Below are 27021 nucleotides of genomic sequence, written 5' to 3'. Positions count from 1 at the left end.
TGAATTTCCAGGGTCAGCTGCTCTCGCCTGGGCGTGGAGGCCACCTTCCCCACGCACCGCGGCAGACCTCATCCCCCTGAGCTGGAGGGGTCGTGGCCAGGGGAGAGGTGACCTGGGCACCTGGTTTCAGCTGACTAAAATTTAGCAGCCTGACTCCCATCCGGGGAGTAAATGTCCTTTTGTAAGCACTGTAAATACGAACTCATGGTATATCTTTAAGAATATAGGGTGTATGTGACTGTGTATAAAAGATCTACATTTTATTATTTATATTTTGAGCTTAATAGAGATACATATATAAAGGTAGTCATATTTACTAAGGGAATTAAAACCTTTGGCTTTGTCTAACACCAAGGCTGTGATGCTTTAACAATAATACTATTCAGACCCTCTGCCTGTGATTATTCTGGTGAAGTTAATTCCCACATAGAACCATCTATGATGGCATACTGTAATCTTTGCTACAATTATCTAGGTGTAACCAGTTCATCTTGGGAAAAAAAATTGCGTCTGTAACTGAAATTAATCTGCATGTAAATCAAACTTAAGTTTCTTCAGATTTTGAAGCCAGAATCTGCAATATGCTGTGCAGAAAGGAGGAACAGGTAGAACTGACCTTAGTTGCATTCCTCAATAAACGGTCACGTGCAAACAGATTAGGCAAAAATGTCTTTGAAGTGATGGAAAAAAAAAAAAAAATTAGTTTGGTAGAAACCAGGGTGTAAGTAGCATTATTAAAAAAAAAATATTACAAATTATTATTGAGTTTATTTCACTGTACATCTTGTTTTCCTGTGAATTCATCCTGTTGAAGCTCTCTCTCATTGTCCTCTCCAGCACAATGCTACCATGATTTTTTCCTACCAAAAAGTGCACCTCTTTGCCTTTTCAATCGTGCAATTAGTAACTGAGAAACACTCAGCATCACATTTTTTTAATCAGTTATTTCATTTGTGTTTTGTTTCACTAAACTTAAACTGTTCCTTTAAACACAACTATGAGTAAAATTAAAGTATACTGACTGTTAATCCTAGTTAGTTTCCTTCTATAACCTGCAACCAGAATTGGTCAAGGGATAGGTTGTTTTTTTTTTTTTTTCAAAATGGTAAAAAGAGATTTCAAATGTTCTTTCTCTTAGGTATGCTACCTGAGACCCTTACCAGTCTAAATTAATGGGTACCTTCTAAATGGGGGGGAAAAAGCAGAAAGCATGTGTTTCAGATTGTCAGTGATCAAACAGTAGAAGGTCTGCAAAGTTTACATAATTTACTCATCAGAAGAGAGAATAAATACAGGCTGTATACGTTAGAGTTCAAAATCACTGCGATAATGAGACATATTTAGGACAGTGAGTTTGTGAAAGTGGGGAAACAGTAAGAAGCAATACTTGCTATAAACATTCACCGTGACACACAGATATAAGAAAAAAAAACCAAACAACCTCTGCATCTTCAATAAACTCTGAACTCTCGGTTTTCCAATTTGGTTAACACAAGACAATTTCCTACAAGACAATTTCCAAAAAGCAGTGGTCAGGAGTAATATAGAAGATGCTCCTTTTTAACATGTGTGTAATCATTCTAGGAGCGCATGACTAATGAAAGAAAAGTTTTCCTATCAGTTCATTAAGCTATGGGTATCATGCCTTTTGCACTGAGGAGTGGAAATTCCTACGTACATATATACACACACACATATCTCTCCATCTCCATTTTTATAGAAATATCTGCAGAATTTGCCTCCAACCATGCAAAAGGCTGGCTAAGCAGTTGCACATCCACATTAAGCACTCTGCTCTTGCTTCACAACATAAACACAGCGAGTATTCACGGCATGCAGGTATACAAATTCGTGTCTGTGGTGGGAGAGAGATGTGAAGCTTTGGGTCTTTGCTTTATAAATAATGAAAGAAAACATCTGTCCACTGGTAAATGTGGGAGAAGTGAAATTGCTATCACAGCTGTGCTAACCTTTGTAAGCACAAGAGCTTCAGGGACTTGTATTGAAATTATTCTTTCTGGGCAAAGAGATACTTTCTCCTTCTCATCATTGTAATTAAGGTGTAGCCAAAACTGAAGCTTCACATGCTGTGGACTGACTTAGTGTGGAGGGAAATAACAGTTCTTCCTCTAGAAGCTGCTGCAAAAGGTATGTCTTGCCATGCATTTTCTCACCTGAGGAACTTTGCTAGGGAAGTGCAAATAACTTTCTCCATGATAAACTGTGAGCTAGGGAAAAACTGTTTAACACAGCCAAAGACATGTCAACAAAATGATTTTTCTGTTGAAAATCAGAGAGGAAATAGAAATGACTGAGGAATATTTGTTACAGTTCAAGGAGGGAGGAACTGGTTGTAATTATGTGCCTACTTTTTGGTCTTGGTATGGAAAGAGTTGGTTTTTTTTTTACCATTTGTTCTCTTCTGTATTTCCAGAAAGATGCCCGTTGTCAGGGGAAACAATGGTAGCTGCCCATTGATAGGAGGGTTGCTCTGAAGGGAGAGACCATGCTGAAGCACCTTTTCAAGATACCTTTCATTCCGAGCCTCAAAAAAGATCATCTAACATGATCCTGGGTTTAAAAAGCAAAGATGAAGTTGAGGTGATTGTTTGCTTGGTTCTCCTGCCCTGGAGCTAGCTGCGGAGACGGCCACTGGAAAGGCACAGTGCAGGGAAATATTCCCGTGCTGCAATATGGTATTTCACACCTGCATAACCATCTAGGAGGTATCTCAGCTGGCTGAAGAATGCACAGCTCCTAATATGATTTGACCTGGGATGGAGGGATGCTCCTGGGAAACTGCTGGAGGACTTCAGCACAGGGCATCTGGCGTCTCTGTCCCCACCGATCCGTGTCAAAGTCCAAAATGAACCACACTGGGACATACAACATGAGCTTTGGTGCACCTACAGGTCCTGTTGAGCCAAGGGCTGGACTCTCGCGAAATGGGCACACAGTAGTGGCTGTTTTCCTTGGATTTATCTTGTTTTTTGGTTTCCTGAATAACTTGATTGTCCTCATCCTCTTCTGCAAGTTTAAAACCCTCCGTAACCCAGTCAATATGCTCCTCCTGAACATCAGCATCAGTGACATGTTAGTGTGCATCTCAGGCACTACCCTCAGTTTTGCATCTAACATCCATGGCAAATGGATTGGAGGGGAGCATGGTTGTAGGTGGTATGGCTTTGTCAATTCCTGCTTTGGTAAGAGTTCAGTGATAATTCTCTTATCCTTTTTAACATTGGTGCGTGAAGCAACTTGATCAGTGAGCTCACTGCTGCTCAGTGGTAAACAGAAAGATGCTTTGATTGCCTTGTTATGGTCAAACACAAGCGAGATATATGGTTTAAAAAATTTTAGGAAAAGACATTATGAACAAATAGCACAGATCTGATAAATTTCTGACATTTCCCATTTTTTTTGAAATTAATTGTTTTTAAGAACTAGAAGCAGCATCTAGAAAGAGGCAAGTCACTGGAAAGAGTTTGACTAAGTGTATGAACACATATAATACTTCCCCCTTTCTCAGGAAGATCTGTGCCAACGCTGAACTACAGGCCCCTCAGTGCTGCTTCTGACATAAACAAAACCTCCTGAAAGTACTCCATTTACCATTTGTAACTATTTATCAATCTGTAATATGAATTCCCTCATTTCCCAGATAATTACAGTTTTCATTATCAGATTCTTTGAGTTCTCCCCCAAAGCACAACTCTTATGTTAATATTACGTGCTTGCAGATTCAATAGCGAGTTAAGTCACAGAAATAGATTTGTTGGAAATAGTCAAAGTGTGCATCAAAGCCGTGGTAAAAAAGCGTTCAGCATTCTTCTCCTGTCCAGACAAAACTTTTCCTGCAACCAGCTTTAGCGCTGCTAGATGTGTTTTAACTGAAAATTGTTTAAATTATTTAATTAAATATTTAATTAAAAAAATACAAAGGAAAAAGCACAGTCGGCGGGCAGCCTTTACCCCTCCAAGGTGGCCCATTGCTTTAAGAATGGCATCACCAAGCAATGACCCTTTCTGCATTTATTCCTGCGTTCAAAAATGGTCTGCTGAAGTGTAAACCGGCCCGCAGGTGCACATCTAGACACGATCCTTGCCTCGCCCAGAGCGAGGGGCCTGGCTCAGCTCCCTCTTGGTGTAGGTCCTTGTGTTGGTACCTCCAGGACAGGACCTGCCTCTTCTCCCACCCCGGAGCCTCGTGCAGACGCTTTGACAGGAGAAGTGTAGAGTTGGGCTGTGGATCCGAGCCCACGTTTTCTACCTGAATTATAAGCTGTCTCTGTCTCCAGTGGCGTGGTTTCTGAAACCCTTTCTCATCCTCAAGCGTGGGCCCCGCTACTGAGAGCTACCTCAGCTTGGCAGCTTCCCCTGGGAAACTGCTGCCTTGCCCATCGCGAGCTCTCGGGAGTTACCAGCGTTGGAGAATGTAAAAGTACCGACTGTGGCCGTCCAAAAATATACCCCGTTACCTTGGCTTGTTTTGGCAGGGTGCTTTTATTTTGGTCTGTGCAGAGCGGAAGGATATGTCTTCTCCTTCCACATATCATTTCCACGTTTGTGAAATTTTGAATTCCAATATTTTAGTAGCTAGTCTTTCCAGGGAGGAAGAGGTTGGGATTGTTTTTCCTACATCCTTTCATTTAGCCTCTTTTTTATTATTATTTAGGGGTGGGATGGGAAAATAACATTTGAAGGGAGGGGAAAAAAAGGTACATGTTTAAGGGATTAGAAAAAGAAGGTATGTTGATGGTGCCCTTCAAGCCTGCTAGCTTCTGTCAGGATGCGTGTGTGTTACCACCCCGGTAACTGCGGAATTAAACCAGCAAATGGCTAAGTTTCTCTTGGGGTGACTTCCGTATGGAATAATTCTTCTAAGTTCGATCTTCCATATAAATCAGATGGATGGCAGGAGCGTGGATTTCTGTGCTACTGTGATACCTGTGTTCATGTGAGGGTTACTGGTATAATTCTTAAAATTTATAAGAACAGCAAGGAACAAGCAAGCAAACAAAACCACAAAACCCAGAATGCCAAAGGTGACCTCATCTCCTCTCAGTGGTGGTTGTGCTGCCAGAAGGGTTTCCTGGGTGGCTGAGGCAGCCTAAATGCAGGTAATTACTGAACTGTGCACATGAAAACTTCTCGTGACAGTGTTAAAAAAATTCTTTTGCAGTTCTTTTCTTAAAGTCTTGCAGTACTGACAATAGTTTTTCGTTCACTAGTGCATATAAAGGGCATACTGAAGAAGTTTGCTTGCTGAGTTATAATTAAAAAAGGTTTGCTGGAAAATAATGTGAGTGAAAGCAAACAACAGTAACAGGTTGCCTAACATTTATATGTCTCTGTGGACAGATTATGTCTGCCAATAAATACCATTATTCATCAGGTTTTTTGAATTTTTATACTCCAAAGTGTGCTAAAAAAAAGAGCTACTGTAGGTGTGTAGTGTGTTGATGGCTTTTCCAGGTCTTCACAGCAGCTTGAAAACAAAACGCTTAGGTATGCATTTTTTCTTTTTTTTTTTTTTTTCATTCAGTGTGGGCTGTAAGCATCACAGACAGAACAGGGATCCGTTTAATGGAATGGTTAATTTTTTTTTACGGCTACTGGAAAGTGACATGAGAGAGTTGTGAGCTTTTTATTGAGACTTGCAGGTATTACTGCTAAAAGAAAAAACAAATAGCTTCTTATACATTGTAGGATTATTTTCTTTGTCTTCTGTGGACTTTGGAAAAATTATGTAAAACATGAAAGCGATTGAAAACTAAAGAGGAGAAAAATCAAGTATACTCCGTATCATAAGTTGGCAGCTTAAGTCCTCACTAATTGGTGCAGTGTAGTTACTAAGGGTAAGGGAGCTTTTTGTCAGCAAGAGGGTTTTTTGACCCCTGCATAGGCCAGTAGAGATCATAGCCTTTGGCCTGATCACTGTGACTACCTTGTGAGTGGCAAAGCTGACTAGTTTTATAAACGTAAATGAAAAAACCACAAAGACTACAAAATACTATATGAGGCTATGGTATAAAAGGAGCATGTAAAAACACGGAAATGGCAAAACTGTATAGGCTGGGAAGAGAACATTTCTTTGTGTTATTTACACTTTCTTGCAATCCCTTAGCTATTCTTAAGAAAAAAAAATATATATTTTCTACTTGCTAAATATTAGCTTACCCTCCTTTGTGCCTCATGTGTGATTTTGGCCCATCAAGGCTAAAAGGAATGGTCCTAATGCTTGGGGCCCAGAAAGAGGTAGGAAAGGTGATTAAGAAGAACTGAAGTTCAACATCGACCTTTGTAAAAACAAACCCTTCAATATTCTTATCTGTTTTTTTTTTTTTTTTTTTTTTTTTTTTTTTTTTTTGTCATGGGATAGATCCTATCCTAGTAGGAAAAACATCCAGTATAGGGCCAGGATTTCAGATGATGTTACAATAAGTTCTCTGGCTTCAGCAGAATTGCACTCCCTTGTACTGAATGAAGATATGTACCTTTTTTAAAAAAAAAACTGCAGTATTTTCCTAAATCATGAAGAAATTTTAAGTGTACAACTAATCTTCATGACTTGGTGAGTTCTGATGATGTGTAAAACACACCTAAGGCAGCTTCAAACTGTTAAAATATTTTTAAATGCAATCGATTCTTAAAAGGTTTCTTAGAAGGACTGTATTTTTGTGGTTATTTTTCATCCCTGCCACTTTGTTTTGTGATGTTATGAAAGCCTCCTTCCTGTTTAAAACCAAATTGAGAGTAAAGGTATTATCCCCCAGGTTTGTGGCCTGGATGAAACCTGAGTCAGTGAAAGTAGGAAAGATGAGATTTATTTCAAATGTAAATGCATGGTGAGAGATCACTCTTTTTTTTTTTTTTTTTCTTTAAAGTGTCTTTACCTTTTTTAATATCACATAACTGTTGCCCTGGGAATTGATCTGGAAGGCAAATCTGATTCTCCTCCCAGCAATATCGACAGTGCAATGCACATTGATGCCGCTTACTGTGGAATCGAGCTGTACGTTCTTTACTGGGCAATCCACTGCCTGCCCCAGGCACTTAAAAACCATGACCCAAGAACCAGCAACAGGAGGGTTACCATGGGCACGATGGAAAAAAGTACGGACGACGTGTAGGTGTTTGATTTATTTCCTTGCTGCTTTCCACACATCTGCTTTGTGATTTCAAACCGTTCACAGAAAGCAGAAGTTGTAGAAGCTAATGGGAAGTGTAGGTGCTGATCAGTGAGAGTGTAATGGGGATTTTAAGGAGAACATTAAATATCACAAGACCTGCTGTGGAAGCGTCAGAGCTGTTGGGTCTTGATCTGGGGGAGCATTAAGGCTGGAGCTAGAGGAGGAACATCATGGGCTGTTCCCAGCGTATATGATTTTACCCTGGTGCTTGTGCATGTCTGCAGCTCTGCCAGGGAGGTCACTGCAGTGGAAAGTGCACACGTCACAGAGTTGGGGAAATTAATAGATTTGCTAAATTTGCTGCCATTGCCCATCACTTAGCCATGGTTTGACAGGCTCATGGTTATACGTTTAAGCAAACATGAGAAGGGACACAAGGACAGGACACATTTTTCAAGCTGAACTCTGAGTAAACTTCTCAAGCAAGCTGAAGTAAGAACTGTTAAACATATCATGAAATGATCAAGCATTAGATTTTAATTTAGAAGAAATACATTATTTAGTAACACACTCCCATAGAGACTATATGTACACAAAGTGATAGGCCATCCTAAGATGAAGTTTGTCATGCAGCTTTGACCTTCTCACACATAATCTCTCCAGTGCCTTATTAAACATTTCAAATCTCTGGACAGATGAAAACCTTCAGAAATATTTAATCTTTTTCCCAAGATACTTGCACTGATGTGGACTTCCTAAACGTGTAGAACAGGCAGAATTTAGGCTCCGATGACTACTGGAGTTCATTTTTGGAATTGCTACTTTATGCCATGCAATATCGGGATTAACTATTAAATAGATTAATAGATATGGGAAAGATGAAGCTTTCTTTCTCTGGCTCAGGAAATCTAACACTAGATCCTAATGCTGGAAAAGTTTCAAGGCTGATAGCAAGCACAACTACTCAGTAATGTTTGGAAAAATGTAGTTCTGCATCAGGCTCCAAAATGTTCTCTGAAGTGCATAGACGCTGTTACGCCTGCAGTCAACATGACCCATGCAAGCTTTCCAGGGCTGTTGTTCAGAATTGGAAATACTCTGCTGGTTCAAACAGAGGGGGGAACAAATAAGGGGTCTGACTAATGGGACTTGGTCAAAAGTGCTTACAGTTACTTTATCTAAATAATGAGAAATGTTGTCATTACCTAGAGAGCTTTACTTATTTTAATACAGTATTACAGCTGATGGTTTGTCCTGAATTTTTATGCTTAATTTCAAGCACCTGATAGATATTAGATAGTACAGTAAATGGAAACACAAAAGTCCTTATTCAGGAGATATGTAATATGAAATCCTCTTTGGCATCCCCTCTCTAGGGAAACTGAAGTTAGCCTGCTATTCTTTTTATTTAAATAATTAAGCAATGAGGTAGGTGGTATACTATTAAATACACTTCTGAGGGCCATATTTACATAGGAAAATGAAATGCTGAACCCCTTGGAGACAGATAGGAATCATCTGACTAAAGCTAGACATTTTCCAATCTTCCAGGCTTCTTTCATAATCAATAGAAAAACAGATTTGTGCTGCCAGCATGCAAATAGACATATTTGAGATGTTCTCTTTGGGGTGATATGAGCTGTGCCCCACAAGCACTTTATCTCCACCAGCTATAAAAGAAGCCCTATCTCAGGGGTAGGTATTTGCTCTGTACCTCTCTGGAGTCATGAGATGAGCCTCACAAATAGGGTGCTTATTGCTTCTTTTGTCTTTCTGTCATTTTCTTACCATTGCTTATAATTCCCTCCCCATTTCAGTGTCCTCTTCCTGGATGTTGCATTTATTTATCAGTTTTTTTCTGGTTGCTATAGGCATTGAACACTGTACAATGTTGAAATCACTTGGAACAATTGTCCAAGAGTGACTATTTGAAAGACATCTGTTGTGTTTCCTTGAAGAGGTGCCCAAGTCATCTTTCAGAGCTTGAGATCCCACATTCATCATGTAGGGAAAATGCTGTCTGCTCTTCCTACAGAGAATTTGTAGAGCACAAGTATTTCGCTTCGGTGTTCAAATTAAGTGCTTGAAGCTGGGAGTTGGTTCAGGCAAAAAAATTTGCAAAACCTGATAAAGAAGGAATCATGCCACGCAGAGAAGGTGCAAATGGAAGACCAAATATAGTGCCTTGACCATTATTCCTGAAGTTGGAGACTTTGCTCTGGTAGGTGCTTTAACACCCGTTTAGGATAAGAGAAGGTTTTGCCTTTGTTACGGCAGAGCATTGCCTAAGGTCTTGTTCAGTTTGCCCATGTTTTTAAGTTTTTGCGGACCGTGGGTGTTGATGCTAATGGTATTAGGTGAATCCCGAGGTGTGCAGTTGGTGTCTGTGTTAGCAGGTATGGTTGCTTCTCCCTCCCCTGGTCTGAGCAGCCCCAGATGAGCCCCATCTCCACACCATACTGCAGTGGGACTGCGGGGTGCACCAGATACCCCCCCACACACACTTCTTTCCTCCTTACACCTCCCAGATTTCAGCTCAGCAGAAATTCAAGCACGTGGCTCAGACAGGAGCTGGAGCGTGCTCTGACCAGGTCGCTGATCCCCAAGTGCCCTCATCTTGCACCAGCAGCCGTGTGTACATTGAGTCATCATATTTCCGCTTGACCGCCATCCGTAATGTTTTCTGCTGTGTTTTGGCGTATGGTCTATTTTCCTAATGCCTGACCGAAAGCAAAACCGCAAAAAAACATGCAGAGATATCAACAGTGAAGGGTGGACAGCAGCTTGTGCATGTGTCCCTGGAAAGAAGGACGGAAGGACAGCTGAATCCTGTAAGGAAATTGATAACTTCTTTGGCATTTATTGTGCGCAGGTAGCTGTCCATGTATTGCCCACTTATGTTCTGTAAAAAAATGTTCTGCCCATGCCCAAAGTCTGTGTCTGTGCACGTGCAAATGACTACAGATTTCTGCCAATGTTCGGGGCTTCCTTACTGAGAAGCCATGCTTGCAGTTCAGTTTCATACTTCTGGTTCTGGGACATCACTCTGTGTTACGGCCACGTGTTGCAGAATGCTAAGGCCTTTATGCAAGGAAGTACACAAATAGCATCACTTCAGACAGAGACCTGGAACGGGAGCTGAAAGGCAAAGACCACACTGGATTTCTTGCAAAGTCACCCTGATGGTGAATTGAGTCTAAAATGTCATGGCTGTAAGCTGTGTTCAAGATGATGGAAGAGCATTTCTGTCAGAGTAAAGTTCAGTCATTTGCATCTGCAGGCTCTTTTCCCTAATCCTGGGTCATGGCATTAACCCAGGCAATGCTATGCCTACTGTCAGTTTTCTATTACTTTAGGAAAAAGCAGAAACAAGCTGTGCCAGCAGTCAGGCCACACACATGTGAAGAATTATGTTATTAAAATGTAGCTGGCTTTCTGGTCCCTCAGTGGGTAAAATGAAATAAACTAGAGCCCATTAAATAAGAAATATTAAATCCCAGGAAATAGATTAGAGAGCAGTGTTTAATAATCTCTAGTAACTCTTAAAATCATCTGCATGCTGACACACCTGAGCAGAATTCAGTAGTTTTTTGGAGAACTTTTAAACTTTCCTTGTAGTCCCTGCAGTGTACCAGACAGAGGATGTTATCTCTGGCTATTTAAATCCAAGTTACATACCTAGTGGCTTTTTCTTAACTATGACATTCATTTTCTATGTTCATTTCTTTTTAAGAAGCATTTAAGCAGAATGCTACATCTTCCAGTCTAGTAAGCAAATGAATACTTACAGGCTTTTCAGTAATAAAAGGGATACAGGACTACTGGCATAGTTCCAACTAATGACACTATCATAGGTAATGACTATCAATTTTGTTTTTTCCCTTTTTTCTCAGCCGTGACCAATACTTCACACTTAAAGTAATCACTACAGGTTTTTTTGGGGAGTTTAGTTTTGGTTTGTTTTTCTGCTAGTGTCTGCCACTATTCTGATTAGAAATGTCTATTAAGATGAGAAAATAATTTGCAGTAGTTTGTTAAAAGAGTGTGCTGACATGGAAAAATAAGTTTATTTAAAAGCTGGAGCTATCCTGTTTACATTTGTATTTTTCTAGGTATCAACTCTAGCTGAGAAACTGTTTCTGAAACCAGAGATTCAGTAAATGTCTCATAAGTTAATAAACTACAGGCTCTATTGATTCGCACACCACTTACTGTTTCGGCTGATTTCACAGCTAACATGATTCACTACTTAAATGATCCAAATGCCTCCTATTACTGGAAGGTTTGTGGCTTTGGTTTTGCTGTGTGTTTTTTTTAATACTAGGTCAAAATGACCTCTGGCTGCTGTTAAATTTTCCCGTAACTGATACTGGCAGGAGGAACATTTGCCATCGGCAGACAGCGAATGCAGGGGAGCACCACTCCAGGTAGCTGCTTCCTGCCCCTCACCTCCCACCCTTCCTCCTCCGTGAAGTGTCCCTGTGCTTTAACTCCCAAGTAGTTTGGGACCTGGTTACTCCTCTCTCTCCTCGTGCCAGCCCAGTGTGGATCAGGGGGGCAGCTGAGCGAGCGATCACCCCGTAAAAGGGTGAAGCCTTGGGATCCCTGGGGCTGCTCAACTCATCTCTCAGTGGTCCAGACAGTAATGCCTCTAACCAAGGTCACCTCTGTGTTCTAACACTGCCAAACATCACATGCTTCAGCTGAAGGTTTTTCATGCCAGCTGTTGGCATCGGGCTTGATTGTGCTGTGAAATTTCAGCCAACAAGTCTTCCCAAAATGTTGTAAAGTTACATTACTTCTCCTGTTTGTGGTTTCTTAAACCCATTTCACAGACAGCTTCCACTGTGTTGGAAGTACAATCTCTTCCTATGGCCAGATACAAACTTCTAGTGTTCCTTATGAAAGTATAGCAGCCACAACGCAGAAACCTAGCGACTCACTGGCGTAAGCTGTAAAACTTTACATGTGTTTTGCAGTGTTTTATTAGAGGCAGATGTTCACTATGTGCTAATTTTCTAATGTTTCTAGTTTTTCAACTGTATTTTCTGTTCTGTTTCTTTCTTTTTTTTTTTTTTTTTTTTTTTTTTTTTTCCCATTTTTCTCTATTGTTTCTGTTGGTTTCACTATTGCAGTCCAGAGCAGAAACAGTAGATAACTATGGGAAGAAAGGATCAAAATGAACAGGCTTCAGGTGAATCAATAGATGGACACTGGTTTATGCTGAATTATTTCAGGACCAAATAACTATTAGAAGAAAAGGGTAGGAAAAAAGCAGACTTGATTGTGAAAATCTTTCATAAGGAATAGATTAATCATCTTTAAAAATCAAGAGCAATGTAAAAGTTTGCCTAGGTTACAACTCTAACAATTTCTAAGATTCAAAACTGTTATCTAGTTCACATATGTGGCATTTTATTGATTGACATCTGAGTGTCTGAGTCTAGTACAGACCTGTGAAATAGCACACGAACAGCTGGCAAGATTTGCTTTGAGCTAGGAAATGGTATGAATTTTACAAAAACATAGATAATCCACTTTAACGCGTCCTTATGGAAATTTTAGAACACACAATGGTTGAATATGGTTGGGTCTGCGTTAGACTTAATTCTTATGTGCACATGCACACTGAAGCATCATTGTTTGCCCAGTTTGCAGTTTGTGGGTAATTCCTGATCTGTGCTCGGGCTGTTTATGAAGTTACTGGGGGACCTCTTTACGCTGACACGTTTAATCACCCTGATGAAATCCGCAAGCCGTTAATGCGTGGCGCGGCAGGCAGCACGAGGCAGAGTATCCTGGAGCAGGGATCTCGTGTGATGGTTGGGAGCCATCCCCATGGCTAAGCCATCTGCCTCCCTGTGAGCTCTGCAGGAGTTAATTATAAACATCTCTAGTGTAGGAAGCACTAGCAGAGGGATGAGGAGTTAGAAATTCTGCCTGTTAATGAAAGGGTGGAGTATCTACATGGTATCTGGGTGTGTATTATATAGCTGTTCTGTACACTGACCGTGGTCCACCAAGCAGCTCTTCTAGGTGCAAGTCATCGTAACAGATCCCAGCAGTTGTCCTCAGTTTATCCACACTGCCAAATTTTGCTCTGGTTTTGGTCTGCTCAGTTTTCAGAGAAAGCGCGTGCGGCAGCGCAAGGGGGCCGAGGTCCAGCGATGGCTGCGTGAGGACATAGAGGATTGCTTTACTGTGTGTACTTCTTAAAACTGAAACTGTATTTCTATTTAATATCCTTGTGATAGGCAAAGACTACATCAGAGGAGTAGAATGAAAGGCTGCCAGATAAATACGCCAGTCGGGATTTAAACAGACTTTTTCTAATGGGCAGAAAGCAGGTTATGAAGCAAGACAAAGCCATAGCTTAATATTCTTTATGATAAGAGCAGTAGATGTTCTACCATCTAGTTTGCTCCATCCTACAGATTTTTCTCTATTGGTTAGTGCATCAAGAGGTGTCTAACACAGAGTTTGAGGATGAGAATGAATAGGAGTTTTACAAATGTTAATATCTTTTCTGGATTTGGGGGCACTCAGACCTTTGGGAAAGAAATATTAATAGATGTAAACAGGTAATGGCCTCTTACTGTGCTGTAATTGTTTCTTATCATTTCAATAACTAAATAATAGTTGCACCTTGCGAAGCGTTGTGTATAGACATACTAAGTATTTGCCATTCAAAAATATGTTGCCCAGCTATGCTTCTAGAACACTTAGCTTAAAGTTAGGATAACTTTCACCATCCAATGATATTTTTCCAGTATTTAGTCCCAGCAGCCTGTGGTTTGTCGTGTAGGGACTTCATCCCAGAAGTGGTACTTTTGAATCTAATAGGTCTTCCAGGATTTATCTCTCAGGCTACTTGCTTTCGGGAACATTGCAAAATTTTGATAGACACAATTCAATATGTTAAGAAATTCTACTTATTAACTATATACTATGCAAAGAAAAGTACCTTCTCCTGTTTGTTAATTCTGAGTCTGCAATCTGCTGATTTCAGTTGAAAACACAGTTCTTGTATTATGAAAAACACTAAATAATCTTCCTCCATCCATCTTTTTACATTTTTTCTTCTCTATTTTCCTTTTCTAATAAGCCCTGATGTTTGCTTTTCTAAATGCTGCTGAGCACTGCTGCTTAGTGGAAGCGGTTTGCATAAAGCTATCTATCATAACTCTCTTTGCAGAGCAGTAAGTCAGTCAGAAACAATCACTGTGTATTTAAAGCTAGGACTGTTTTTCTCCACGTATGGCAGTTTACATCAATATTTCATTTCATCTGCTCAGTGACTAGTTTTCATGCGGTTGTTCTGCAGTACTTCACAGTCACCTGTTGTTGATTTTGAGTTATTCGGCGTAGTGTAATCAGTAAACTTCACTCTTTACCATCTTTTCCAGATCATTTATTAATGTGATGAATAACCCAGGGCCTAGCACAGATTCATAAGGGACTTTGCTGGCCACAGTTTCCACTGAGAAAACTAATTATTTTCTCCTGTTCTTTATTTCCTGCCTCTAATCAATTATGTATCCATGTGAAGAATTCTGTTACTGCAAGGCAGCTTACTATCCTTAAGAACCTTTGGGCTTGTCAAAGTTGTTTGGAAGTCCAAGTAGGCTTTATTGAATGTATCATCACCTCGTCTGCAGAGCACTGCCAATGACTTCTAATGAATTATGAAGGCATGGCTTCCCTCCATGTCCCAGTGTAGCATACTTCGCTATACATCCACTACTATATTCTCTAGTGCAATTTCCACTGATTTATCCAGTGTTGCAGATTAGACTCACTGGATGGATGAAGTGTACTGCAAAGGATTTCTGTCTTCATTGGTTATAAACCATTTCTGAATGGATGTAGCAAAAGATCTCTTCCGAGGTCCTTCTGAGGGATTAAGGAATGCAGCATATTGCTTTTCATCACTGCACATCATTTAGCCAGCAAAGTCATCATGGATAGAGAGAGGAGCAGCCTTCTCCTATATTTCATCCCACCTCCTTAGGATGTGAGAATGCTGGGTTGTAAAACTGTACAAGAAACTCTTGGCTCAAGAGCAGTGTAAAAACTGGTCTACATATTTTGAGAATGCATTTGTATTATCAGATATGACTAGTTATTGACTCATTAATAGCTAGTTATTAGAAAAGCCAGTTGGACCACTAGACTTTATGACAGAAACTTGACTCAGAAGAGTAAATATTTGCAGCATGTTCCATCTCTAGGAATGGTAACTGCTGAAAAAAAAAAGCAGGTTATAGAATAATTTTAAAATCTCTAGAAATATACCTTTGTTATTAAAAATGAGTGGTTGCAGTCAGTAAAAAAGCAGAGGCTCATCGGGGGGAAGTTAGCTAGGTGTGCTCTGGTGAAGTTCAGCTCCCTGGCTGGCAGATGATAACACGCTGTAATTTCACCTCCTAGCTTGGTCCTATATCCCATATGTAGAAAAACCCTGAGACTGCATGCTGTATGTTACATCTGTGCAGATGCTGAGCGTGAGGGAAGGTCCTGGAGATCTCCCCCCGTCTGGGAAGCAAAGGAGCAGTCTTGGCAGGAGATGGGCGTCCTGCAGGACAGCGTGGGTACAGATGTGGGGATGCTGCAGTGAACTTCACTGCCCTGAGAGCATCCTCCTGCTATGCCAGCACTGTACATCCATTCCTGCTTTCCACACACACACACAAGCCCCAAAGATTTCTCCTGAGATGTTGCTGTATAGGAGCTCCATCTAGTGCCGACATTATTTCTTATTCTGATTCCCTAAGGCAGCTGAGTAAATACACCGATATGGAGGCAGCCAATTTAGGAGGCTGAATTTGCAAGTGCTAGCTTGCTTTCCAGATTGCAAAAGGATCCCGCTTAACGTATGGAAAGTGAGGCTGAATTTTTTTTTTTTTTTTTTTTTAATGTACTGTGCTGCTATCATTGAGATGCAAATGGGAATTCTTTGCTATATTTATGCCACTGGTTGTTCGTTGGTTGATGGATAGGCATATTAATAACATAGCAGAAAAGCATAATACTAGTCAGTGATGCACATTAAGTCACAAGATACAGCTAAGAATTAAGATCACCCTTAAAGCAAAAAGTATACGCATTTAAAACCTCAGCAAAGGGGGAAAGAAAGAAAAAAAATGTTAATTCTTTACCATTAAAAGAAGTACATACTGCCTGTACTGAAGATATCACCAACCACAAAAGGAAGAGTGTGTCGTACAAAAGAGGAAACCAAGAAATCACTGTTGAGAAAAGAGCAGGGAAGATTTACTGAACAGGACTGGTAATGTTTGCTGTCAGATTTGTCCCATCAGGCTTGGATGCAACAGTGATTTCTTTCAAGTGCAGAGTTAAACTGTGACTCCCATTAGAGTTAAGCAGGCAGAGAATTCTTTAGGGAAAGGAATGATTGCCTGCTCTAATGCATTCACACTACAAGTTATCTAAGCAAAAGGAAGCAAATAATTACAGGCATTTAATAAATAGCATTTGGTGTATTTATTTCTATTCAAAGTGAGTGGTTGATATTTGGAGTAGCATGTATTTTGAAAGCATAGACTGCCAGCATTTAAAAACTGATTGTAACTGCCAGTGTGTAACAATGATTGTAGGAAATATTTTCTCAAATTCAGATCAGTGCAAGTGATTTTAATACCTTAAAAATCAAAAGGAAATGGCGATCTGATCACTAACACATGGGAGTGTTATTCAACACATGGGACTCTTACTCAACTAGAATAAGAGTTACCAAATGCAAGAATATTTGACTACTTTGACTGTTCATTCTGTTTGTTATATAAATATTTCATAGGCATATCCAAATACAGTCAGTAGTGTTCTGGAAACTGATTCTGTCAGTTATTGAGGCATCCATGCACTCCTGTGCAGTTCGTATCATTTATATTAGCACTGAACTTACCAGGAGTTGTTACATTCACATTGTGATTTTGATGTGTCATAAAATGATTTATTGTGACTTGTTTATTCGCTGAAGTGTACATATTGAGCTGTGAAGTTCGAGCAAGTTGGGCTAGTACTGGTTGGTTGTCCACCAAGGCCAGTGCTCATTTTTCAGTCTATTTGTCTTAACTCTGGAAAGTCTTCTGGGTTCAGCGGGCTTTCGTTTTAACTCTGGAAGTGTTTGGGGTCTTCCACCAAAATCTCTTGGCAGCTGAATTTTGGCCGTTAAAATACATATCTTTTTTTGTTTGAGAGGGAAGAGGAAAAAAGCGGTTAATATTCTGAGGGCTAGCAAGGAAGGAACAGCAGCCATGCATTTCTGCACTCTCCAGACTTGTTTTCATACCTTCTGAATATTCATTTGCTCTTCTCATCTCAAAAAATGGAAAAAATAACCCCAAACAAGCAAAAAAACCACATCGATAAAAATTATTTTGTGAAATTCCATATTCATAATATTTCACTTTTTTCTCTCTGACGCTACTTTCCCACTAGCACCAGTGGCTGTGGAAGTTGTTGACTAACTTAACTGTGTTCTGTTAGTTTAGCTGAGTTTGTTTTATTCTGGGCTGCCTATACGAGATTTTGCAGGCTGATGAATCTTCTCACTGCCACTTGTGGCAATTCTGGTATCACAGAAGAAGAGGAGATAGAACCTGCAGAACCCCACTAGAGGCTGTATATGAGATAGGTTTTTTCCCCTATTTTGACCGTAGGAATGAAGTGTGTGTTATAAGACTCAGAGCTAGCATGCAAAATGGAATACGTTGTGGGTTTTTTTTTAACAATTGACAAGTTTTTTTCTTTCTTCCCCTGTGATTCTGTGCCTCAGTAGTTTCTGATTTTTTGCAAAAGTGCATATGCTGTGAGAAGGTCAGTGATCGGATCAACAAATCATAGAAATGCTCCCTCCTTTCTGCCCAGTGAGTCAGCTTTTGAAAGTTTCTGCTTTTAGCATTATAATATTCTTACCTCCCCACCTGCAAGGAAGTCTCTGATTGCAGCAACTGCTGTGGTGGAAACTACTGTATTTTTGGGGATGAAATGCTTTGACATTGAGGGAAGTAGAGCCCAGTAGTTTTGCTTATTAGTATTAACGAGTATAGAAAAGATGGAAACAAAGCTAATGATAGAACAGATTGCTCCATGTGCACTCTCATAAAGTCTCCGATGCTGTGGCAGGTGTTAGGTAAGGTGCTTTGGCCCAGAGCTGGCAGAATTTTGCCTGAAGATTATAAGCTACCATTAGAACGAGAGCTTGTTGCTTTTATCCCTCTTGCTGCTTCCCAACCTCTCTGGTGAATACTAGACCTACAGATGCACAGTCCCTGGGGGATGATACTAGGATATGTTTTCAGAAAGGCTTCTAAGGAGATACAGAAGTGCAAATATGTTGAAAAGGTCATGTCTTTTAAGTTGCTTAAATTGTTTATGTTTCTTTTCCATGTGTGGAGTGTTTTATTTCTGTAAAGAAATAGTAGAAATCCTCTCATGTAAATTCAGGAAAGTTACTTCCCTTGAAAATGGGACTGAGTCACTGATCAAACTAGTTTTATATAACTCAATAACGTATTTATGTAATTCCATTCAGTAAACACAACTTGGAATTAAACTTGAAACCTTAAAATTGAGGTGGTAAGAGCCTTCATTTGAAGAGGGCAGTTTCTTACTGCTGTTGTTCTGTGTTCACCTCTAAGCCCTTGGGCAAGCACAATTAAAGATGTCAGCCAGAAGAAACAGCAGAAGAATCCCTCAGCACAGGATTCTCTAATATTCACAACCTGGGGTGTATTTGGTCACAAACCCCTTTTCTTCCTTTTACATCTAATCTCCATCTCACAGAGCATTTTAGCATATTCTCCAGTTAATGGAGCAGCAGATTTAGCAGCTGAAACTTGAGGGACCAAGGGGGAGGCAATGTAGCTGGGTTAGGACACAACATTTCTGAGAAACCTGCCTGCTGCTCATGTTAGGTATTTACCGACGCAGCGTTTCTAAGTGGAGACCAGAGGATGCTTCTTCCATCCCTGCAAATGTCCTTAAAGCACAGTGCTCTTTCTTGCTTGCTGTCTCTCCAAGTTCAGTGTTCACCACTGCCCGGTAGCCTGGGCTCGAACGGAGAGGCGCAAGGGATAACTTTTGGTGTGTCCCAGCCCACTGGCTGATAGCTCACGCTCCTCTCCCGCTTCCAGGTGCATGATGTCCTTACCAGGATATCATGTTAAAGCTGCCTCATAGAACTAGGTATTACGTGCACACACATGTGTGTACGGAGTCTTGTAAATGTATGAAACATCACTCTTTTCCTTCAGCAACACATTTAAGTGGCGCTGGCCAGAGTCGCTGTTGGTTAACCCCTCTGGGGTTAGCACGGGGTTTGTAGGTGGCACGTGGGAACCCGAGCACTTCCTACCTCCTTGATTTTTCCCCTCTGCATTTTGTATGTGGCTGGCACACGGTCTGATGCACGCCCGGGGGTGCTCGGCTGGCTCCGTCGTGCGTTGGGGCCGCAGCAGCCCCACGGCCGGGCAGACTCTGGCTCCCTGCCCCGCACCAGCCGTGCAGCTGGGTTTGGCCTGGCCACGGGCCGCAGGGGTGGCAGGAGGTGTGGGGCCTTGCCGTGGAGTTACTGACCTTAGCACGGCCGATGTGTGAGGGGAGAAGGGTGCAAACACTTGGAAGCAACCACAGAAGAAGAGTGAGAACAGCCAGTGCAGGTAATGAAGAATGCCGCTCCCAGCAGTAAAACCGAGCTTGGGCAAGCCTGTGTGCTGATATGAGCAGAGCACCGCAACTCATCGGCGGAGGGTCCTGCACCCCACCGAGAGGAGCGTGGCGTCGTGCGTACAGCACGTCACACCTGCCATTTCTTCCCCTGGTAGCTCACCATGAAAGAGAACGTTCCCAAGGCCGGCGAGTGTGCTCCGGGCAGGCGTGCCGTCCAAACAAGGAAACGCAAACAGGGAGCAGCAGCCTTGTCCGAGGCATACCAGGGTTCACGTGGGCAGGAATAGTAAGCAATAGACCACTTGGTAACACCAGCGGACTCCTAAGGTGTATGAAAGCTCTATCCAAAACCCAATTTGTTGCCAGGGAGGTACCCATAAGCAAGAGGTTTGACGAACTGATAGCAGGGAGCGCCTTGTTCTCCCTGTTGCACAAGACATCCCGGCGGCCCTCTTGAACACAGACCGTTGTACTCGTGGTTGTGAGAGTGTGAGGGGATGAAAGCGGTGAGGCAACGACTGCAGGTGGGTAAAATCAACCTGCATGGAGGTTGGGTGCGATAAAGTCATCTTGGACTTCTGTGACAGTTTGCATTTAGTTTTAATCTGTTCCTGTCTTCTTGAAGAAGGTGCTATTGCATTCCTCCAAGCTCAAGGTCTTCTTTTCATTGCCCCCGGTCCTTGATAACCAGAATACAGTGTAGGATATGCATTACATCATGCAACCATGATGCTCCATGACTCTAATCATGATGTAGGATAATGACCTTCAGGAGCTTTAAGAGGGAAAATATACGTAAGTTAGTAGTCAAAACATTTACCCAGTGTAGGCTGAATCTCTGGGATTCTCAGTTTTTCATAACCTACAGACCATCAGCAATCTGCATCCCGTTTCCAATTACTACATCAGTGAGCAGTGTAAACCAGCAAAAACTAATACGAAAATGTAGCACTCTTAGTTGAGACTTGCAGGAACAAAACAGTAATGTGCTGTGTCCTTCGCTTAGAGCCATACTCTGTGCTCTGCTGCCAGGAATAAATGCACAGATCTTTAAATAAAAGTAATAATAGATAATGTTGCAAAATGTGGTCCTATAAATGGATGCCCATCCTGGTTTATGACTTGAAATTGAATTTCTTGCACTCACTGCAACTAACTGCTGTGAGGCTCATGCCTCAGACCCAGCTTGTCTCAAAGTCACTTATTTCCATGGTTAATTTTTGAATAATTATTTGTTCCTGTAATGCAATCTGCAGTGGAATTTTATGTCATCTTTCAGTACTGTTAAGTGAGAACCTCAGCTTTGTTCCTGTATATGCATGAAATGTTGGGGGAACAAATTACATTTCTCACTGTGATTGACTCCTGTGGAGTTATTTGGCTGGGTACCAGCTTGAGGCCCCGGATATTTGTTGGAGGCAGATTCTATTTAGATGTGCAAGTGCTGAACTTAATTCTGTTGCAATTTTAGAAAACATTACTCATTTGAAATTAATATCCTCAGTCTACTCAGTCATAAATGTTACTGTGAAATAAGAATGAAATGTTGGCATAAAGCATTGTGATTAGCTTTAAAATTATAATTGTTTTCTTCTTTTTATAACTTACATTATTTTTTTAAATTTGTTTTCTAGTTATTAAGACTATGGAGATTGCATTCAAGTCTTTTCCTCAGCCATAATTAAAAAATACTTAACTGCTTTTTGTTTTAAAGTTGAGATTCTCACTAGTTCTTATGACTGCAATAGATAGTGCGTGAAATAGCATACCAGATAACAGGCCATGATAGTTAAGTGCATATGACATTAAGAAAACTCTGATATACAAAAACAGGAGGCATAATGAAAAGTGAGAAACTTTATTGTACTTTATCCAAACCAGATTACAAGAAAGGCATGAGGCAAGACTGAGGAAACTACGGGCCTGTTAGTCTAACCTCTGTACCTGGAAAAATTATGAAGAAAATCATACTGGATGCTATTGAAAGGCACGTAAAGGGCAAGACAATCATCAGTTTTTCACTGGAAGCTCAATCGCTAACTCTAATGCACCTGATCCCCCTTTTTTACTTCCACCTAGTGTCAAACTAAATACTGATGCAAAACCTGGTTTTGCCTTTGTTGTGAAATGATGTTACTTCAGTCCAACAAATTAGGGCTGCATATCTGCTATAATTGAGCAAATGGTAGTGGTATCTTTGCAGGATTCAGCTATTGATCTGATAAAGGAGTAAGAACAAAAAAAAAAGATTACTTTTTAAAATTAAAAAGCTGAGGATATTCTTAACAAACAGAGACACCGGAGCTGATAATCTACCACAATATTGGAATAGAGTTATTTCTTCATGTACGTCCTGTATTGGTTTTGTCCTGTCTTGGGTTCTGTGTTAAGGCGAAGGCCCGTTCATAAGCAGGGTTGGATGGAGCTGCAGTGTTGGGGGCGTAGAGGGCCTGGGCACATCTTGTGACTGTGTACAGTGCACAAGGTCACACTGAGTATACTGAGAGAGAGTTGCCATGGCCTCCTGTTTTTGCTTCTTCCTCACCTGGGTAATAGGTGTTTTCATTACTTGCAGCCAATTCAATTAAATGTATCCCACTGTTGGAAAAAAAGTTGTTTGGTTTTTTTTTTTTTAATGGCTCTTAATTTCATAATTTTCTGTCTTTCAAAGCGCCAGTTTAATTCTTTCAAGGTATTTGTAATTTTTCTAAATAGTCTGGTTTGGTATATTTTAACCACATGAGCCACATTGCATTATTTTAATTTTTAATATCCCTTATGAACTACTCCTTCAGTGCTTTCCTCTTTTTCCCTTGTTATTTTGAAAGCATTTGAAGTCAATGCACAGTGGTGTTAATTTCAGTGATATTAAATAGTTCAGGTATAGCACAGACCTTAAAGTCTTATAGGACAAAAGGAAAAGATAAATATTGATTTTTTTTTTTTTTTTTTTTTGTGGTTTGGGATTCTCTATATCACAGTTCTTGTCCTCCAGAGAAAAATGTAGTTTGTATCATGTCAGTGGAACTCAATAATAAATGGTGAGTAAAGATAAAATGGCTCTTGCCAAGGTGTGCAATTAAGTCTCCAATCTTCTTCTGTGTAGAGAAGAAAAATGATTTGCTATAATTTAAAGGAAACTTTTGTGTTTTTTTCTGACTGCTAATATTTGATTTATTTTTTACTGACATTGCCATCGTCCTAATTTAATAACTAAGCATTAATTCTATGCCAGTTAAAGACAGGCTGCTTCTTTGGCTCGAAGCAAGCAATACTGCATTCATGGCCAGTTATCTTCAGATCCACTCCATAAAGCTGTCCATCATAAATACCAGTGGGAGAAAAGCTGAGCACCTTTCTCGTATTAGACAGTAGGCAAAAATGTGAGGAAATGTAAACAAGTGCTGTAAATCATGACAATATAAACCCTGAGAAGCTGCCGGGCAGCAGCACAGGCAGAGGGACGAGCAGGCAGAGCTGGCAGCCAGACTGGACAATTGCTAGCCCAATGGCTAAAGCAGCTGGCCAGGAAGCAGGGCCCTGAGCTAGGGAAGTTTGAATACCCTGTTTGGGTTTTCTGGGAAACACTACACCCACAGGACTGTAGGATATTCTCAGCAAAAGTCTGTCTCACCTGCCACCTCATCACAATTAGGGACGCTGTGCCCTGACTTGCCGTCTGAGGTAAAGCGAGAGTAATACAACCTTGCTGTAGTGCACTCAGCTGGGAGGGGAGAGATTTCTTGTTCTCGAGACTGTTTTCTGTTAGTCCATGACGGTCTAATCTGAAATGCACGGATAGATCTGTATCACCTTACTGAGGCCTAAGTTTCAAATATAAAATTGGGGGCTTTGCCTTAGGTACCTACATGAGCTAAATGTTTTTGATAGCAAGAAGCTCTTTAGTCAAGCAGATAAAAGCATGGAAAGAGGCAATGCTAAGAAAGTGAAGATAAATAAGTGTGGGCTGGAAGTGAGATGAGTGATAGATTCTTTGTTCTTGAGTCTGTAATTCAGAACCCATTATTTTTTTTTTTTATTATATTGAGATACATGTTTAATTCAGGAATTATGGCCAAGGGCTTTCAAGAGCTGTGTTATGTAGGAAATCAGGTTGGATGAGAGATGATCATAATGTCTTCACTGCATCTAAAACAGTCTAGCCTTACAGTAGGTTTAAAGTTAGACTCTTAAACTGCATAATTCAGCTGAATTTAGTGGAGTTGTGTCATTTTACAGCTCTAAGTGTGTCTACTTTTTAGGTCTGACTTCCCAATAATATATGGATAATAATTCAGTAGGCTCTTCTAACAAGAAAGATGTTTTCTTCATCAAAAGTTGCCTTTTCTTCACACCCTTTTGCCTTTTCTTCCCCTGAGAAATAAGGCATCTGATTGCAGCAAGCAGTGCTCGCATCCCCCCTGGGTCCTTTGCCATACCCAGCTCTGCACAGATTAACTGCAAATTGTTGTCAGGATGGCAGGAATAGCTGCGCCTGCATCCAGCTAACCAGAAAATGAGTGACTGAATTGTGGGGGAAGGAGAAGCAAAATGCTGTGCCTGGGGAGAGTATCCTGCTGTGCCCTGTGTGGGTGGGTATGTGGGGGGAGTGTTTTGCCCAGGTACGGGACAGAGTAGTTCTATCCCCAGGGGAGTCTCTGACTCCCCTCCATCCCACACCTGTGAAGGACCTGTAGGAGAAACTGACAATTAAATGGGGAAAAACATAAAAGGGATTTCAGATGTGGATTCCCCTCAAGATCATCTTTTTTGTTAACAGATTTGCTGGAAGTAAGTACAACTCAAATCCAGGGAATTTTGGCAGGCTAGATCTCAATGCTACTGTGTAGTTGGCTGTTATAATGGCAAGGATCAAGCAAAAAAAAAAACCTGGGAAGAGCTGGACTGACATAGGCTTGTGCAGGTTTTTCATTTTACAGGACCAATAGGAGGGGCCTGTAACCCATGGGAAAAGGTGGTGTTAAATTTCTCCCAACAAGTTCTGTCTTAAATCCTGGGAAGTGGTATCCAGTGTGGTGTCACCAAGAACTGTAAGGAAACATCAAGGAGAACAAAAACATAGGAAATAGCTAAAAAACCCCCCACTCAGTCATGACCAAGAACTTGCCATGCAAAATGTCCTACAACCTAGATTTTTGAATCTTCCACTGCAGGATATAACTGGTCTCCGACACCTAGAGCTCATTATGTGACATAATCACACTCATGCAAAGAGTTGTCTGTTATTTTCATATACAAGAGGTCAAAACTGAAGCTTTATCTAGCTGATGGGGCAGAAGTGCAAAAACTTCTTTTGTTTTAGGGCTCCCAATCTTGAACATAAAGCCTTCTGCATATGTAAAAGTCAATGCAATATTTGGAAATGCTCATGGATGTTAAAAACTGAATATTTCTTATCAAGGGAATCTCTCAACATTTTATTAGTTCATGTAGAAAATGGATTTCCCCTGGATAATACTAAAACATATAAATCTGAAAACCTGCCTAGAAGAGGAACAGCTCTCAAGTATGAAAATCTTCCAATATAAGATAAATACGAGTGAAACAAAATTTGACATGATGGACAGAGCAACCAGGTCCAGTGGGGATTTAAGCTTAGAGAATAATGGAGATAGTTTTCACTGTTGCTTCAAATTTGTAGTAGTGATAAAAGCATCTTGTTTCTTGGGGTTTAAAATGGGTACTGCACAAAATAATGAAAGTAAGCATTTAAATTGCTTGGCTCGTTGCAGGCATTGTGTCCCTGATCTCCCTGGCTGTCCTGTCCTATGAACGCTACAGCACTCTCACCGTGTGCAGCAAGCGCAGCGCTGACTGCAGGAAGGCACTGCTGGCAGTCGGCGGTTCATGGATTTATTCCCTGGTTTGGACTGTGCCTCCTCTGATCGGTTGGAGCAGTTACGGCGTAGAAGGTGCGGGTACAAGCTGTTCAGTACGCTGGTCCTCGGAGTCAGCCGAGTCCACGTCCTATATCATCTGTCTCTTCATATTCTGCTTGGTCATCCCTGTGATGGTCATGATGTACTGCTACGGCCGCCTGCTTTACGCAGTTAAACAGGTAAGCTGCCGTATGCTCCTGGTAGTGCAAACTGCTCTGAGACATACGTTGCATTTCTCTTCTGTCAAGTTCAGAAGCACTGATGATGGAGAGCAAAACAGCAAAGCAAAACCAAGTGGAAAAGGCCACAGAAAGCCTGAAGGAAGCGGCAGGAGGTCTTCACTAAGTTTTTTCATATTCCAGAGCTCAGAAGGGTTAGAACAACCAGATAATGTCCATATAGATACTGACTTTGTAGCTTGAAAATATTATATTCTAGGTAAACCAGCATATCTAGGTGAAGGTTGCATTTGTAATGAAGCCAACACACAGGTTTTCCTGTCTGTAAATAATATATCCGTGAAAACATTTCTTCATCCTTTTGATCATCACATTTTAATAATTTCTGCTTCTTAATACATGGAGACCTAACTCTACAGTAACACAGTTCTACTGCAATTTGCAGAGTTATCCCAGGAATCAGCTTCTTGCAATTCTAGGCAACATTTAAAAGTTTTGTTAAATACTATCACCACTACTACTCTGACTGCTACTCCTGACACTCCTCTGACTGGTTTAAGGGGTACCGCAGATATTCCAAAATGAATATTCCAAAAGATTCTGCCAGGGGGTGTGGTGTTCTGAAGTTTGAATACTCTTGGGACAGTAACAAAATAGTTTAACGATGAATAACGAGAAAGGAATGAGTGTGTGTGTATATATATATATATTTATGTTCTCTAAAAATCAATTTCCTAAAATGTTCAGATGAATTAACTCTAGTAGTTAAATGGAAAAAAAAAAAAAAAAAAGCAGTAAATTGCTGAATCAAGGCTCTCATACAGAATTAAAGTGGATGTAGTTTACTTTTCATTAGTCATAAGGAATTAATGTCCTGCCTTTTACACTATTTGTCAAGACTGTCAGACCACTTGAAGCCCAAATGGGAAATATGTTTCTGATTGAGTGCTGAGTGGGCCAGTAAAATCCCTTTGATGAATCACAAATTAGTAGTCCTCTTAATGCTATGCAACAATAATACAGAAAAAGATTCTCTTGATTGTAAACCATAAAAGTGAAGTTTCAGACCATATCTGACATCTGGGCAGCAGTATCCTTTACCATCATCTTAAAGAA

General features: G+C 40.7%; 1 protein-coding gene across 1 annotated transcript in view; it reads left to right on the top strand.

The window, feature by feature from the left end:
* The first annotated feature begins 2446 nt into the window (after nt 1-2446).
* Nucleotides 2447-27021, top strand: part of LOC116962649 (pinopsin-like) — an 87933-nt gene continuing 63358 nt past the window's right edge. Inside the window, exons 1-2 of the mRNA XM_032997117.2 lie at nt 2447-3203; nt 25580-25905. Coding sequence (XP_032853008.1) covers nt 2786-3203; nt 25580-25905 — 744 coding nt within the window. The 5' untranslated portion in view covers nt 2447-2785. The remainder of the gene's footprint in view (nt 3204-25579; nt 25906-27021) is intronic.

Source organism: Tyto alba, unplaced genomic scaffold (assembly GCF_018691265.1).
Source record: "Tyto alba isolate M040663 unplaced genomic scaffold, T.alba_DEE_v4.0 Super-Scaffold_45, whole genome shotgun sequence".
NCBI lineage: Eukaryota > Metazoa > Chordata > Aves > Strigiformes > Tytonidae > Tyto > Tyto alba.
This window is presented reverse-complemented; position numbering and strand designations above follow the sequence as displayed.